Source organism: Musca autumnalis, unplaced genomic scaffold (assembly GCF_047663935.1).
Source record: "Musca autumnalis isolate F117 unplaced genomic scaffold, ASM4766393v1 scaffold_1, whole genome shotgun sequence".
NCBI classification, from domain to species: Eukaryota; Metazoa; Arthropoda; class Insecta; order Diptera; family Muscidae; genus Musca; species Musca autumnalis.
Window position 1 is genome coordinate 167,254,202 of NW_027411644.1, and position 16,801 is coordinate 167,271,002.

At 34.4% G+C, this 16,801-nt stretch overlaps 1 protein-coding gene across 3 annotated transcripts in view; it reads right to left on the reverse strand.

Annotated features, from left to right (window-relative positions):
* Positions 1-729: 729 nt before the first annotated feature.
* Ets98B (DNA-binding protein Ets98B) overlaps positions 730-16,801 on the reverse strand; it is a 130,168-nt gene continuing 114,096 nt past the window's right edge. For 2 of the 3 annotated variants that reach the window (XM_073958879.1, XM_073958880.1), the window contains exons 3-5: positions 12,077-12,237; positions 1,840-1,996; positions 1,186-1,748 (exon numbers count right to left, since the gene is read on the reverse strand). In XM_073958879.1, coding sequence (XP_073814980.1) covers positions 1,300-1,748; positions 1,840-1,996; positions 12,077-12,237 — 767 coding nt within the window. In that variant the 3' untranslated portion in view covers positions 1,186-1,299. Of the gene's footprint in view, positions 1,749-1,839; positions 1,997-12,076; positions 12,238-16,801 lie in introns of all 3 variants that reach the window. The other variant, XM_073958878.1, reaches the window with a different exon arrangement.

Here is a 16,801-nt window from a genome sequence, read left to right on the forward strand (position 1 = left end):
CTCTAAAAAAGCGTATAAATACGGGCCGCACGGCGGTACACTAGTTTGAAGTGAGTGGAAGACGGAATCAAAAACACATTATTATAAATTGGGAACGAAAAGCAAAAAGTGGAAATCCTTTCTCCGATTTTCGGTATTTTGAAAGTTTGCAAATTTTAGCCAAGTTATTCAACCGGATAAACTGAAATATGGTACTTAGTCCCCGCGTGGGGTGCAAAACATGTACAAACTATCCCTTGCAAAAATCAGACGATAAAGGTTCACGTGTTGGTATAGCCCCCATATGAGTATACCACCAAATTTCAGTTTTTTTAGGAAAGTTCTTCGCAAAAGCCTATCCATATAAATCCTGATTTTAGGCTAGCCTCCATTAAGCGATATTGCCCAATTTTATGCATTTCGAGGCTTTTTTCTTTTTTTGGTTAAGTAATTTGTATGCATTTTGTAATTTGCTCTGATGGGTCAGTTGGCTTTGAATTAAAAGTTAAATAAATTGATTTGAATTGTTTGGGTCTTTTGTCGTCGAACCGAGATTCATGTAATTTAATATTGTGTGTTGTCAGAGGATACAGAATTTCAATTCGGAAAATTGTAAATATTGATGCATGTTTTGGAAAGAATACCTCTTGAAAGGGGTTTTCTGACTTTTTCTGACGTGGATGCAAATTTGGAATGTCTATGGGTAGAAAACCATTTTGTTTGATAAACTAAACCGTGGGCTTAGTTTGGTTTTGATTTTTTTCATTCAGATTTTTTTAGTTTGGAGCTTGTCCATTTTCAATGGCTTGTCTAGAAGCATATACCAATTTTTATTTCATAAAGGTTTTAAAAAGATATAAATGTCAACGTTTTGATTCATCACTAATATCAAGGACTAACTACGTCATTCCTGTTCTCCACAGCTAATCCCTTATTTCGTTATGTTGTTTGTTTTAACATTTCAAATAAAATTAAGTAAATAAATATATAAATAAATAAATATTCTTAAAACTAGTATTCGCACATTCTTCACTTAACTGTAAGCAATAAATAAATAAATAGCAAAAATATGAAATTAAATAAATAATATTTTTATATGGAAAATAAATAAATAAATAGTTACTTTAATAAATAAATAAATATTTCAATAAATATGTTATTAAATAAATAGCAATAAATAATTTTTCTTATTTCAATAAATATCTTAAAATTAAAATAAATAAATAAATATTTTCTTGGAGTTTAGCTTGAATATACTTTTCAAACATCCATCCACAATTGCATGAGAATCTTTAAATCATTTTGTTCTTTGTTTTACATTCACATGTGATAGGGTTGACAGAATTGATATACTAATCTCTGGGATCTTTCGGTTTTCTTCATAATGCCTTTTTTGTAGTATTGACGTATTGATCGTGACAACTTGTCGTAATTCATGGCCGGGCGATTTTTACGTTTTCCCCATAGCTTAGCAACTCTAACAGAATCTTCAATTTTAAAAATACCCTTACTGCGATCAATCCATCGTATGGCGGTACCATTGATGTGGGGCGCGGACAAGAGTTCTTTTAGAAATTGCCATAAATGTATGTGAGATCCACCGTTACGGGCACCAGCACGTTTTATGGGTGGCACCATTTGACTGGTACCATTGCCAGCACCATTTGTTACCACAGCAGCACCTTCAGTGTTCATGTACTGGCCGTTGAGATTGTGTCCAACACCACCGGCGGTTGTATGATTGTCATTTGGAAGAAAATCATCTTCATCTATTGGAAAAAGAGTAAATTAATATTAGTAAGTCAAACATTGAAATTAATTTGTAATTTAAAATTTATAAAAACTTATTTTATGTTTTACCTTCAGTATCTTCTTCCATTTCTTGACTGTATGGTGCCGGCATAGTATTTTGTGTCCAAATTTGCTGCTGTGTACAGTTGTTAATTGAATTTAAATGGTAATTATCGGAGTGTGTCAATTTCCATATTTCTAATTGAGCATGCAATTTTCCACCGCCCTAAAAAGAAAAATAAAAACAACATCATAGGTCAGAATATGTAGACTATGGAATGACAAAAATATAGATACGAGTATATACACGGATAAATAATATAAAATAAAAAAAAAGTTTTCCAAGTACATTAAATGCCTCAATAAGGAAATCTCTCCATTTCTTGTTATGGCACATAATGTCCTTGTCGCCGTTTTGAATGTAGGCGGTGACGAAATGACGGTCAGCCATCATGTCACAAACAACGATATTCCGAATACCGGTTCCAATTAGCAACCAATGATTACCACTCGAAAACGAGCACCATTGGGGCCGGTCTTACATAGGGCTTGTTGCCTCTTTGTCCATGTGCCTTGAAGATCGCTTTTCCCGAGGAGGTGTTTGCCTTCTCTGTACTGGAATTATTCTCCTTATCTTTCTGGACGATGGCAGCTACGTATGATGTCGATGGGTTGAACACCTGAAAAGTCATCGTCTTCCTAGCGAGGGCTGGGGTCCTTCTAAAAATCGAAACCGTTTTACAGTTTTATGTTGTAAAGCTTTGTCCGTCGTCTTCTCAGGAGTTGGTGGTTTCTCAGTCGGTACAGCCACCTTGATTTCCTTGCAGCTTGTTGAGGACTCGATTTTTCTTCCGCTTTACCCTTGCCACCTGGGTTTGTGTCAGGTTTAGAGGCAGAGATGAGGGCAATTTCTCTCAAATATCCTCATGTATGTACCTCAACTTGCTTCTAATGAAGTATTGTTCCTTCTCAGTGTGGAAATTCGGATCACGTCCCACGAATATGCGTAGATATGTCACAGCACGTTTATAGTGATTTGTGTCGTTGTCTTCTCTGTCAGATCTGTCTTTAGTGCCATTGACAGTTGTTGGAAACTCCTTGTATTCCCCATCATCAGTCAATGATCCTCTTGCATCCTGCCTTTGAAGTTTATTACCGGCATATTGCAATATAGGACCAGCTGGAACATAGATTGCTGTCAGTTGAGCATCTGAGTCCATACTCCTATCCTCCAGTTTACTCTCGCATTCACCAGTAGACTTGGCTGGGATCACCGCGGTGTCCAGTTCGACGTCAGTTGGGGTCAAATTGAGTAATATATCTTCCGGGAGTGTGTCCTGATTCAGCTCTTATGGAACTAGTATTTCCAGTTGATCGAGTAGCTCCCTACTTTATCTCTGTAAGCCATGTTCAATCACTTGACATAGGCTACACATGGCTTGTGGTCTCACCAACACTTGTCGCCGGAACTGGGTTATTAAGGCCCTGCACCGTAACTTTATTCTGTTTATTTTTCTATCCCATCGTAGTTGTTTATTTAAAGGGAACTATACCAATCCATTTTTGGGTCAATGGGGGATCCAAAGAATCTTCAGGGTGTAGAGGAGAGAGGAGCTGACATCTATTATATGTTACTCTCTGTTAGATGCCACTTCTCTAACCCCAGCATAATGAGGATCCAGGGGATCCCCAAGGTTCACGAGACACGTTGGATCAGATCTGGTGCAGCAGAGGGTACCTCACACAGTTCTGATTCAACATGTCACAAAAAATTGCCTTCCCAACCGCTATCCGGCAAAATTCAGAAAATTCAAACTTTACGCTGGCCGCTTTTCTGGATATGTATTCAACGGATCACTAAAGTAAAACATGAATCTCACTTAAAAGTGTTAATACGCCGGGAGCACTGACATGTTGGGTAATAAAATTATAAATTCAATAATTGGGGAGGCGACCATTAGGAAAACAGTAACTAGAGGTGCTCCTCAGGGTGGGGTAGTCTCACTGTTGCTGTGGCTACTCGTGATTGACAACATACTGACGGAATGTGATAATCAGGGCTAAGTTGTTGCCTTAGCTGATGAAGTAGTACTACTGATTACTGGGAAAGTCGGAACTTATGCAATGAGCCCAATCTAAGCCCGATGGGGCAAAGCAAACGACCTTGGAGTAAATCAAACGAAGACAGAACTGGTATTGTTCTTTAAATTTTGCGCTACCAGTACTGGATGGAGTGCAACAACTTCTCCGAATCTATATACCTAGATACAATTCTGGACTGTCAGCTGCTTTGGAAACGGAACGTTGATAAGAGGACGAAGAGAGGATTGGGAAAAGCTGGGTACTGAACTTATAGATTATATATTGGATTTATAATACTGTGGTGCCTTCTATACAGACGTTTCCAAGATGGATGAAGGTACCGGAGCTGGTATCCACTGTGAAAGCTAGGTCTTGAATATTCATACAAGTTGGACAACGACTGTAGTGTATTTCAAGCTGAAATCTTCGCGATGTCCATGCCTAGTGCTATCTCGCAAGCGATATAGTTTAATAAGTGTATATTTTCCACCAAATCTAACCCTCTATTCAGCTATGGAACCGGTTTCCATCAATAACATAATCAGCAATTTAAAATAACTAGGAAGGCGCTATCTGAATACGTAAACCACATCTCTGCCGGACTTTCAACCATCACCACCCTTAAATTCCTCATAACTCTCAACTTTTTACGTCTTTATATAAATATTTGATACTACCTTTTATGCAATCTTTGTTTTTTTCTTACCTTCCTATCTTACAGGTACTCTACTCTGATCCCTGCTTTATTTTCTATACTTTTTGGATGGCCACAATGGACCTGAAGGTCTCCGAGCGGCTTAGCTATAAAAGTGGCTACACAATACTGTAATTCGTTTCTAATATGCTTGGCTATATTAACCTAAGTAGAATAGTTAAAAATATCTTAATTTTTAGCACGGAGTGTCAATCATATTTTGTTTGTTTATACTTGGTCTACTAATCATAAATATGTATGTATTAAAATCTAGCAACATTTTTGTGGCTTTAAAAACCTCTACAACTTCCTACACATTGTGTTCGGCACAATTCATTTAAATTTGTTTAATGGTAAGAAACAATGGCATTTTTGTGCATTAATTCAATTGCATTCACATAAGAAATAATAACAAAATATATAAGAAATAAAACAATGCTCCGCAATGTAGACTTATGACTGTATTATGGTCGAGCTATGTAGCAACTTGGTGGTACACAACCACGAAAAGTGTCAGAAAACCATATGAACCTAGAAGTAGCTGTGGTTATGTGACGTGCATACATAAATCTGAATGTTAAAATTCATTCGAAATTAATCTACACTTCCTCCACCATGGAGGCGGAATCGGCACTTGCACCAAAAAACTCATCGATACATATGTATGTATGTTGTAGTTGGATGAATCAAAATACCTAACAAGAAGAAGAGGAAGAAGTTATTTTTAAAGTCTTGAGTCTTGGATGATAACGATGATGAGAATGATGATGTGAACAATGAAAACCCTCTGCTCTTCACACATTCTGTATTATCATGTGCATGGTGCTGGTGTTGCTGTTGTTGTTTATGACAACGGGCGACTCACTTTCACCTTGCAATGTCGTTGCTGGTCGTTGGCTTAGTTTGTGTTTTGATTTTTGTTTCATTCAGAAATTTTCAAGTTTGCTGCTTGTCCATTTATTATGACTTGCCTAGAAGCATATCTTGTGCCTTTGGTGATTGTAGTTTAGGGTTTCATTCAAAATGCACATAGCGACCGAAAAACAACACACATCATAGGTCTTATCCACAGCAAAACACATTCATACAGGTTTGATAGCGATGATGATGATCATAGCATTCTATTGTGGTTGCTATGTACAAATGTACAAATGCATAGCTGTTCACTGAGCACTTTGCTATTGTAAACAAATAAGTCAACCTAGATGCATTGGTTCTGCGTGTTACTTATTAAACGAGGGTTGTTGTTAAAGTTTTTCAAAAGAAATATTATTGCAAAATTAAGAATAATATTGTCGCCCAAAGTATGGTGATTTTTGAGCTTCCCTACAAGTGGTGTAGTTAGACACGCCGATTGGATTCGGCGATAAAAACAGACTAATTATAGAATCAGGCTCCACTCATTCATATGAGAGATGTCTACCCTTGTCTTTTGAGAAATGTTCGTGGGAAATAGCTATTTTTTTTGTTATCAGTCCAAGACGAATCCTTTGGAAATTTATACAAATTATTTAAGGGGTATCGAATTAATTATGTAATTTAATTATTTTAAATTTCGTGACAATATCTGAAGTAAGAAATAAAATTCTACAAGCTAACGATAACATATGCCACCGGAGCAGTTTTTCTCCGTGAATCGTAGAATGCTATCTGGGGTAAAGAGGATGCTTCCAATAAGGTACAAAACACAACAACCTCTGCTTTGAAAGTGGATAAGATGACATCATTTACCGAAGAGCAGAACTCTGAGATTTACAAATATTGTCTGGGGCTCAAAAATGCTAACAGGAAGAATTGATAATAAGAAGAACACAATAATAATAATAATAATAATAATAATAATAATAATAATAATAATAATAATAATAATAATAATAATAATAATAATAATAATAATAATAATAATAATAATAATAATAATAATAATAATAATAATAATAATAATAATAATAATAATAATAATAATAATAATAATAATAATAATAATAATAATAATAATAATAATAATAATAATAATAATAATAATAATAATAATAATAATAATAATAATAATAATAATAATAATAATAATAATAATAATAATAATAATAATAATAATAATAATAATAATAATAATAATAATAATAATAATAATAATAATAATAATAATAATAATAATAATAATAATAATAATAATAATAATAATAATAATAATAATAATAATAATAATAATAATAATAATAATAATAATAATAATAATAATAATAATAATAATAATAATAATAATAATAATAATAATAATAATAATAATAATAATAATAATAATAATAATAATAATAATAATAATAATAATAATAATAATAATAATAATAATAATAATAATAATAATAATAATAATAATAATAATAATAATAATAATAATAATAATAATAATAATAATAATAATAATAATAATAATAATAATAATAATAATAATAATAATAATAATAATAATAATAATAATAATAATAATAATAATAATAATAATAATAATAATAATAATAATAATAATAATAATAATAATAATAATAATAATAATAATAATAATAATAATAATAATAATAATAATAATAATAATAATAATAATAATAATAATAATAATAATAATAATAATAATAATAATAATAATAATAATAATAATAATAATAATAATAATAATAATAATAATAATAATAATAATAATAATAATAATAATAATAATAATAATAATAATAATAATAATAATAATAATAATAATAATAATAATAATAATAATAATAATAATAATAATAATAATAATAATAATAATAATAATAATAATAATAATAATAATAATAATAATAATAATAATAATAATAATAATAATAATAATAATAATAATAATAATAATAATAATAATAATAATAATAATAATAATAATAATAATAATAATAATAATAATAATAATAATAATAATAATAATAATAATAATAATAATAATAATAATAAAATAATGCTTCACGCTAGTCGTCGCACACATTATCTACCAAATGAGAAAACCTTTGTGGAGGCCAACAAAGTAAGATCTGACATGAGAATGGCGAGCGAGGCAGGAGAATCTTCTACAGAACCTGAGAAATTTGAAAAAGATATACCAAATAATGTGTAACAACAAACTACTGAAGCATAAAAGGTGAACATGTATAAGAAGCGTATTTAATGGGACATACTGATGCTCCACTTCGTCCCAGAGCCAAGGAGATTGCCAGCAATTTTCTCCAGGCATTGTTTATATTCCCAACGAATTTTTCGAATAATGCTAAAGCCCCCATATCAAAACGTGGAACTATAACTATAACTTCGATTCGATAATGAGGCCAAAACCTTAAAAATACCGAAAATCGGGACCTACCGTTCTGTGGGGGCTATAACGAAACGTGGACCCGTATTGACAAATTTCTGGCGAAAGTTTTGTAGCCCCAAGAAAGTCTAAATACCAGATGTCAGCCATTTCGGTGAGATTATGAGGCTAAAACCTCCAATATACCGAAAAGCGGGAGGTACCGTTCTAAGGGGGGCTATATCATAACGTGGACTTGTTATGAAAAATTTCTAGATGAGGCTAAAACCTTAAAAATATCGCAAATTGGAAGGTACAGTTCTATGGGGGCTATATCAAAACTTGAGGCAAATTTCTAAATATCAGATTTTATCCATTTCAGTTGAAAACTTAAAAATATCGAAAATCGGGAGGAACCGTTCTGTGGAAAAATTTGTGTAGTCCCAAAGAAGACTGAATATCAATTTCAGCCATTTTGGTGGGATAATAAGGCTAAAACGTTCAAAATATCGAATACCGACAGGTACATTCTAACGCTTTGCAATACACTGATACAATCCGTTGATGTATGTATGGTTTCGAAGCCCGGGGAATTGCGCAAGCAGATAAGGCAGTGCTTGGCGTGTTTGGGAGAAAAATTCTTCGAAAGATCTACGAACCAATCTACGTTAACGGTGAATATCGACGTCGCATGAACCACGAGCTGTATCAGCTATACAACTACATCAGTATAGATAAACGTAAAGAGATGCAGCGATTGCTTGGCCATATCATAAGAATGAGCTATGATGAACCCGCTAAAAAGGCGTATAAATTAGGGCCGCATGGCGGTGCACGCAGAATTGGCAGGCCAAAGAATAGATGGCGAAAACAAGTGGATGAAGAGATGACAAGGCGCGGTATTCCAGAAAGCGGCACTATACAGAGAGTTTTGGACATCTTTTCTTAGTTTAGTATATGGAACAAATGTTCTGTAAAGGGCCAGCTAAGTAAGTATGGCAGGTACATTCCATGGGGACATTATCAAAACGTGGAGGGTTTCCAGTGGTCAGAAAACTTCCCCACCACAAATTGTAGACATTGTTACTTTCATAACAGAAAGAAAACTAATTACATATTTCATAGTTCTTCATGGTGGAGGGAATAAAAAGTTCGTCCCGGCCTAAAGGCTGAGTGTGTAAAAAGGTTTCATTGAGCCATGTTGTGGGAAGTTGTTTAAGGGGTTATGGCCACATATTCAGCACGAAAAATTACATTTTCATGAATTTTTTACAAGAAATCAACAATTTTTTTAGAAGATTTTGTTTTCATCTGATAGATCATACCTTGAGCTACTTTCGGACTTTTTTATTATTGAAAAATATTGCACAGTGTTCTGACAAATGGCCGCCTACAAAACACAGTTTTTACTAAAGCATTTTAACTAAAACAAGTAAGCACGGCGTTAATTTCGGCCGGGTCGAACTTGTTACAGCCTCCACCACGAGATAAGATAAGATGTGCCTAAAACCTTCAAAATACCGAAAATCAAGATTATGCCTTTAGACGTGGACTTACACTAATAATTCTCTTCTGAAAATGGAAATAAAATGGAAAACCCCATGGATATGGAAATAAAAAATTTCAGTCATTTCGGTAAGATATTGACGTCACAGACTTCAGAATCACGAAAATCGGGAAAGGCTTTTATCTCCAACGTAGACTAACTACAAAATTTCAGCCATTTCGGTGAGTTGTTAGGGCCACACACTTCAAAATACCGAAAATTGTGAGGTACCGTTCTACGGGGGCGTGGACCCGTACCGAAAAATTTCTGGGGTAAAGTTCTATAGCCCCAACAAACACTAAATACCAAATTTCAACCATTTCAGTGGATTATTGAGGCCATAACCTTCAAAATACCGAATATTGGGAGGTACCGTTCTATTGGGGCAATATTAAGGCGTGAACCTGTACCGACAAACTTCTTGGGGAAAGTTTTGTATCCACAACGAAGGCTAAATACCAAATTTGAGCCATTTCGGTGGAATATTGAGGCTAAGGCTTTCAAAATACAGAAAAATGGGAGGTACAGTTCTATGGGGGCATAATAATAAGGTGTGGGCCTGAAGACCCAATACAAAATTTCAGCCGAAAGTAGGGAGGAACCTTTCTATGGGTGCTAAATCAAAACGTGGACCGATACAGCCCATTTGCAATACCAAACATTCTAGGAGTAGTAGAAACTTCTATACCAAATTACAAAGCTCTATCTGCAAAATTGCGAGCTGTATCTTGATTTCAACAGATGAACGGACGGACGGTTATATCGCCATAGAATTTTATCCTGATCAAGAATATATATATACTTTAGAGGGTATCCGATGAATATTTCGATGTGCTGCAAACGGAATGACAAATTGAATTATACCCTCCATAATATGGTGGAGGGTATACAAATGGATAGCGTTTTCGCCATAAATCCGTCAAAACTTTTTTAAATAAAAGTCTCTCTCTTAAGTAAAAGATTTTTATATGTATAATTATCCCACAAAAACTTATGAAGATCGGATCATCCGTTTTCGAGCTACAGTGGGCACCGCATTCCAAAATGCCATTTTGAGGAAACCGCGTTTCAAACTTCGATGTTACACAATGAATTTTATCTTTCTTTATCTTTATCTTATCTTTATCTTTCTAACTATCTAATTTTTGTCCGATCGACTAGAATTTTTTGCAACATATTCTATTTTGCCTGTACTTTAAAAAGAGTCAATAAAAAATTTCGATTTTGTAAAATTTGTAAGTGGTCATAACCCGTTAACTTAGGATTCCGTCACAAAACTTTTAGCTATTAGTTGAGATCTTCACAAGGTCTACCAACTACTTATTGGTGGTACTTATTAACATACCAGAAACCTAATATATCAGGTATTGGTGAGCAGAAAAAATGTATACACCTCACCGCATACTTATATGAGATGAATAATCTGTATGAATACTTAGAATGCTTGTATGGAAATCACTCATTATCACAAAACATTAGGATGTATCATTTCTTGTCTTGGCAATGTCAATTTTACAATTTGGCGCCAATTTTACTTTTTATGACTTTTTCTCATAGTTAACTTTCTGAAGAACTGAGACACCCGCCTTATTCTAAATATTCCTTGACTCTTCATATTTCACTTCATTGCCTATTCCTACTCCTGTTGTATGTTTGTCTCTCCACATTTATCTTGTAAATTTTCCAAACAACCTTCACAACATTCTTTCTTTACCCTCAACAGCCATGACCATGGTTACTAACTTTCGATGAGATTGCACCGCTATAACCTCTTCCTTATATTTAATTTGAGGGTTGCCCATAGACACCTTATTTATAGCCCAAAAATTTAAAATTTTGTGGGGAATGCAAGAAAACAAAAACTGGTGCATGTGTCTTCAGTCTTTTGTGTGTTTGCTTGCTGGTGTTTGCAAGTGAATTTATCACGTTTGCATCTTAAGTCTTTCTTTCTTTCTTTTTTTTTCTCTCCTACCCGTTTATTTTGAAAGTATATTTATTAGTTTTGTTTTGATTTTGTTTTTGAATACTTTTCCATCAACGCTCAAATCTCTCAGCACTCTCTTATTGTATATAAATGAGAGTCGATTTTCTTTCAAAAGAAAGCTTTGGTTTTTTACTTTCATTTTGGCTTCTTTGCTCCGCATTATTGGATTTTTTGATAATGCGCTTTTATACTCTCTTGCCGTCCTTTTCTTTGTTTGGTGATTTCTTTCTCATTTTGGCCCAACTCCGTTAATACTATAAAATGACGTCAGCTAAAAGATTTCATAACACAAGTGTTATTTGTTGTTGTTGTTGTGTTTTGTACAATTCATGAATTTCTTCTGGCTATTTGAGTGCGCGATTTCTGTTAATGTTTTGGTTGGCTAAGGGAGGGGAGGGAGGTTTTTCTCTCTTCATTCTATACACATAGCTGGCAAATGTTGATGATTGTTTTTGCGGTTTTTTTGGCATATGGTCGCGCCATTTCGGTTGGATACGACCTTGTCTTTTTTCTGTGTGTGCGTTAGTGTGTTCGTGAAATGCAAATTTGATATCATCTTTAAGATAATTTGTATGTTTATGACTCTATTCGGGGAATTCTATAATTTTTGCTCTTATTTAATATTTAAGTTAAGTTGGTTTTATGTAATGCATAGTAAAACGTCGGAATATCTAAATTACTCACCTCTGGTATTCTGCGTAAAAATTCTTCTTCAGTTAATTGTAACAGGGCCGCACCACTTTCATTGAATTTGTTTTCCAAATTATCAATTATTGGCAAATCGAATTGTTGTATGGTGGATCGTAACCATGCATGCACTTGTTGTGGTGTCCAATCAGAGGGATCTAGAACATTAAAAAAAAAAACAAAGAAATCAACACTATGCAGACATTAAATAAATATGGCCTTCTTATTTAGCCGTTAAATTGAGTCATACCAAATAAAAAGAATAAGAAAAAAGAATAATAATAATAGTAAAATATTAAATACCTGAACACTAATTGGTATGTTAAGGTCAATATGGTTCAAAACATGTACGTGACTCAAAGTGTGGAGAATTCTTTTATTGGAGCATTTATTAACAGTTTCACTATGAATCATAATTAATCAGACCAATCATGGGAAATCTGATTTGATTTTTGAAATTATTTCCTTTCTTATAATAATAGCCAATGTATTCATTTTCGATTGCAACATTTTTGAATGAAAAGTTTGTTTAAAATATGAAGAAGGAAAATTTTTGTTAACAATTTTTTAGGCCTATGTAAAATAAAATGTAAAGATGATGGTGAAATAAAACGTTCAATGGATAAAGCTTTCTCTACAGGGGAATCTCACAACTATATTTTAATATTGAATGACTACAATGCCTATGTTGTATGCGGCAACACAAACTTACGATCTATTTTGGGTAAAGCTGGCAGGGATAGGTAATGTTTGTGATGATAATGGCGGATTACCATTATTCCCCAACTGGGGCGTATGTAAATATACAAGACTGCCTAATCAGAAACCAAATAGACCACATATTAATGAGCAGAACAATCAATAAGATTGAGATGAAAGATACCAGGAAACGGCTTTGTCCGGCTTTAATATGAGAACGTCCAAGACTTGCCTTGGTCCATGTTCAATTTCAAGTGTCCTTACGGGTAGTGAGCTCACATATGTAAAAACAAAGAAAAACAAATCCATCTTATGAACTCCGAATTTGAACCTGGAATGTTCGGGATATTTATAGAAAAGGTGCAGTTTATCCACTGAAAATGTACTTGCAAAATACCAAGCCGATATTACTGCCATACAGGAAAACTTGTGATCTACTAATACAAGGGCAGGCAGACCAAAGATATATTTAACGAGCGCTTAGAAGAATCATATGACCGTTGTCCTGTCCATGGCATCACAATTTTTCTCGGCAATTTTAATGCCAAAATTAGAAAGGAGAGAATATCTTTGGCCCAATATTGGGGAAATTCAGTCTCCACAGTGAAACGTCTGACATGGTAATTAGCAGTACTAGGCTTAAGCGTCTCGATATTCATAAGCTGTCACTAGACAAGTAACAAATAAGAATGACGTTGAGTTCGGCCGGGCCGTACTCCACCACGAAATGTATTGAATTGAATACGAAGAAAATTTCAGCCATTGCGGTGGAATATTGAGGCCACAACCTGCAAAATACTGGACATCGGGAAGTACCCTGATATGGGGACTATATAAAGACGTGGACCAACGCCGACAAATTTCAGTTGGAAAATAGTATACCCCCAACGAATACCAAATACCAAATTTCTGCCATTTCGAAGGGATATTGGCGCCAAAAACTTTACAATACCGTAAATTGAGAGAGACCGTTCTATGGGGGCTATATGAAAATGTGGAGCATTATCGAAAAATATGAGGTAGAAAGTTGTATACTCCCAACGAAGACAAAATCCCAAATTTCAGTCATGTCGGTGGGATATTGAGGCCACAACCTGCAAAATACCGAAAATATTGAAATATTAAAATATCGTTCTATGGGAGCTAAATGAAGACGTGGACCTATACCGACAAATTTCAGATGGAATATTTTATACCCCAAACGAAGACTTAATACTATGACGTAGACTTAATACCAGACATGTCGGTGGGATATTGAGGCCACAACATTCAGAATACCGAAAAGCGGGAGGTACGGTTCTATAGGCTATATGAAGGCGTGGATCTATGCCGACAAATTTCATGTGCAATGTTTAATACCATCAACGAAGATTAAACATCTTATTTTAATTATTTCGGTAATATATTGAGGCCAAAACATTCAAGATACCGAAAACTCGGGGGTACCGTTTTATACCCCCCACAAAGGCATTTGAATGGGATATTGAGGCCACAACCTTCAAAATACAGAAAATGGGGAAAGCGGAAATGTGGAAAACTCGAGATTTGCAGGAAATGGATTGATATTCGAAAACTGTTAGAGGCACATCCTCCTGTAGAGATAATCTAGGTAATCTAGTAAAAGATACAGTTAGTCTGCTCAAGATAGGGATACAACATTTTTCCAAACTGTTTGTATCTAATGCTAGCGAAGGCGACGAAGATACCACAGAACCAATTCCACAAGATGCTATTAAGTGTATACCGACTAGCCAACATGAGGTGAAGACAGGAGTAAACCAGCTGAAGCATAATCAGGCAGCAGGAGCCGGTGGGTTACTATCTGATCGTTATCATCATGGTGCTAACTAGGCACCATCTGGCTGGAAGAATGCTTACCGGTTATTGGAACCTGAGTATCCTGTACCCCATCAATAAAAAAGACTCTGTGTTCTAAGGGACGACCAAATACAACCAGAATGAAAGTATCTGTGAATGTATGAGTGAAAAAAGCAACAACCAAATGATATATTTTTGTTTGTTTTTGTTCGTGCACAGTGTACGTGAAGGAGAAAATCAAATGCAAAGACAACTCAGTGGGAAAGCTGAGTATACTGTCTTTGCAAAAAAGAGCATCCCTGCTATATCCATACCATATTATTGTCGATTATAAAACAGCCTTCTGAATTTGGTATTCCCGCAAAGCTTAATCGGCTTTGTAAACTGACTGTATATATAGGAAAGAACCTTTCCAAACAGCTTAGCTGTTTCAGACAAGGATACATCCTTTTCAACGCTCTGCTGGAAAAGGTTGGTATCTACAATTTTGACGTAGTTAGAGAAAGAGAAAATATCTTCGAAAGATCTACTGGCAAATATGCGTTTCCGAAAAATATCGGCGTCGTACAGTGGTTCAGAATCGTTTTTCATGGTCAAAGCTCTGTAACTTTTGAACGGATAGAGATATTTTTTTTGTTCGACAGATAACGTAACATCCAATGCATTAAAAATAGTCGATTTCGTAAACTAGTTGCAGAGGAATTCAAGGTCAAAGTTAAAAATTTGAGTTTTTTCATATTAACGCTGCGGTAGTATATTGAAATGGTTCTTAAAGGCAACAATCCTACCTACCAAAAAAAAAAAAAAGACAATGAACACAATATCTGTTATAGTTTCTGAGAAATCGTTGTTTCTTTCTCCAGAAATTTGGCAAAAATAACGTATTTTCCAAAATTGCGAAAAATGGCCTTCTTTGGAGCACGCCACGCCCACACCTTCCAATTTTTTGACCTAATTTTTTGGTTTCCTTAGTTTTAATATGTTTACTATCGAATCCCATATAGAAATTAACAATCGGTGGCGAAAAATTAGGGTTTTGGCCAGAAAAATCGATTCCTGAACCACTGTGCGTCGTATATGCTATACAATGACATCACTGTAGTCAAACGTATCGAGATACAACAATTGCTTTGGCTAGGCTACGTCATAAGAATGAGCAATGATGAACCAGCTAAAAAGGCGTATGATAAATGTGGGCTCGCAAAACTGTAAGACCGAGGCCAAGATAAACAAGTGGAAGACGTGATCGGTAAACACGATATTCCAAATTGGAAAAGTAAGGCAGCAACAATCGCGTAATTAAAATTGTTACTTAGTTCATCTTATAGGAGATTGAATCTGCATCTTAATGCCGAAAAATTAGACAACGATATTGGAAGCCGGGCGGGTAATTAAAAGTCCTGCATAAAACACGTAAAGCCTTCGCAGCAGTCAATTTTGAACGATACAAAACACCTAACATCAAGACCTGCAATGGTCATTTTAGAGAATCACAACTGAGCTAGTTCTTCAAGGCTTCTGCTATACATATCGATTTCTATACTCTGTTCCGTGCTGGATCGGGAAGAAATTTTAATAGGTATACGAGTAATGAGCTTTCGCGAAACTTATTGTATCGATTATTATATGGAGGCTATTTCAAAGCTTTGACCTATATCCACATTTTGTGGTGGACAAATTTCTTGTCCACTGAAAACTTTTAAAAAGTCTAGTATTCAAACGACTATGTCGCAAGTTAGCGGAAAATGGTATATTTAAATAATGGGTTGATTCCATAGATAAATAAATGGGACCTGTATTAATAGCGACTGCATAGATGTAACCTAAGGAAGCTAGAAGCAATCATTAATGTAGATCTTCGTGGGAAATCTATACATCACTATCCATGCGATTTGAAGTTATCAATGTGGCTACCACAAGTAGATATGACTGGAACCAAAGTTACCGTAGAGATACCAACCAACGTAACGGTCTGGATTTTTTACCGTTGGTGCCGTTAGTACACTGAACAATGATACAAGTTGGAATACGACTGTATTGTTTCCAAGATATTCACGATCAGGAAGGCATAAGATTTTAATATTGAACCGATGACTATATTCGTGAATAACCAAGCGGCTCTTAAAGCAGAACAGCCTTTTTTCTGTCATCTACGACGGGTCCTTACCGATTGCAAATACAGGCGGCCCCTTAATATGCTATTTT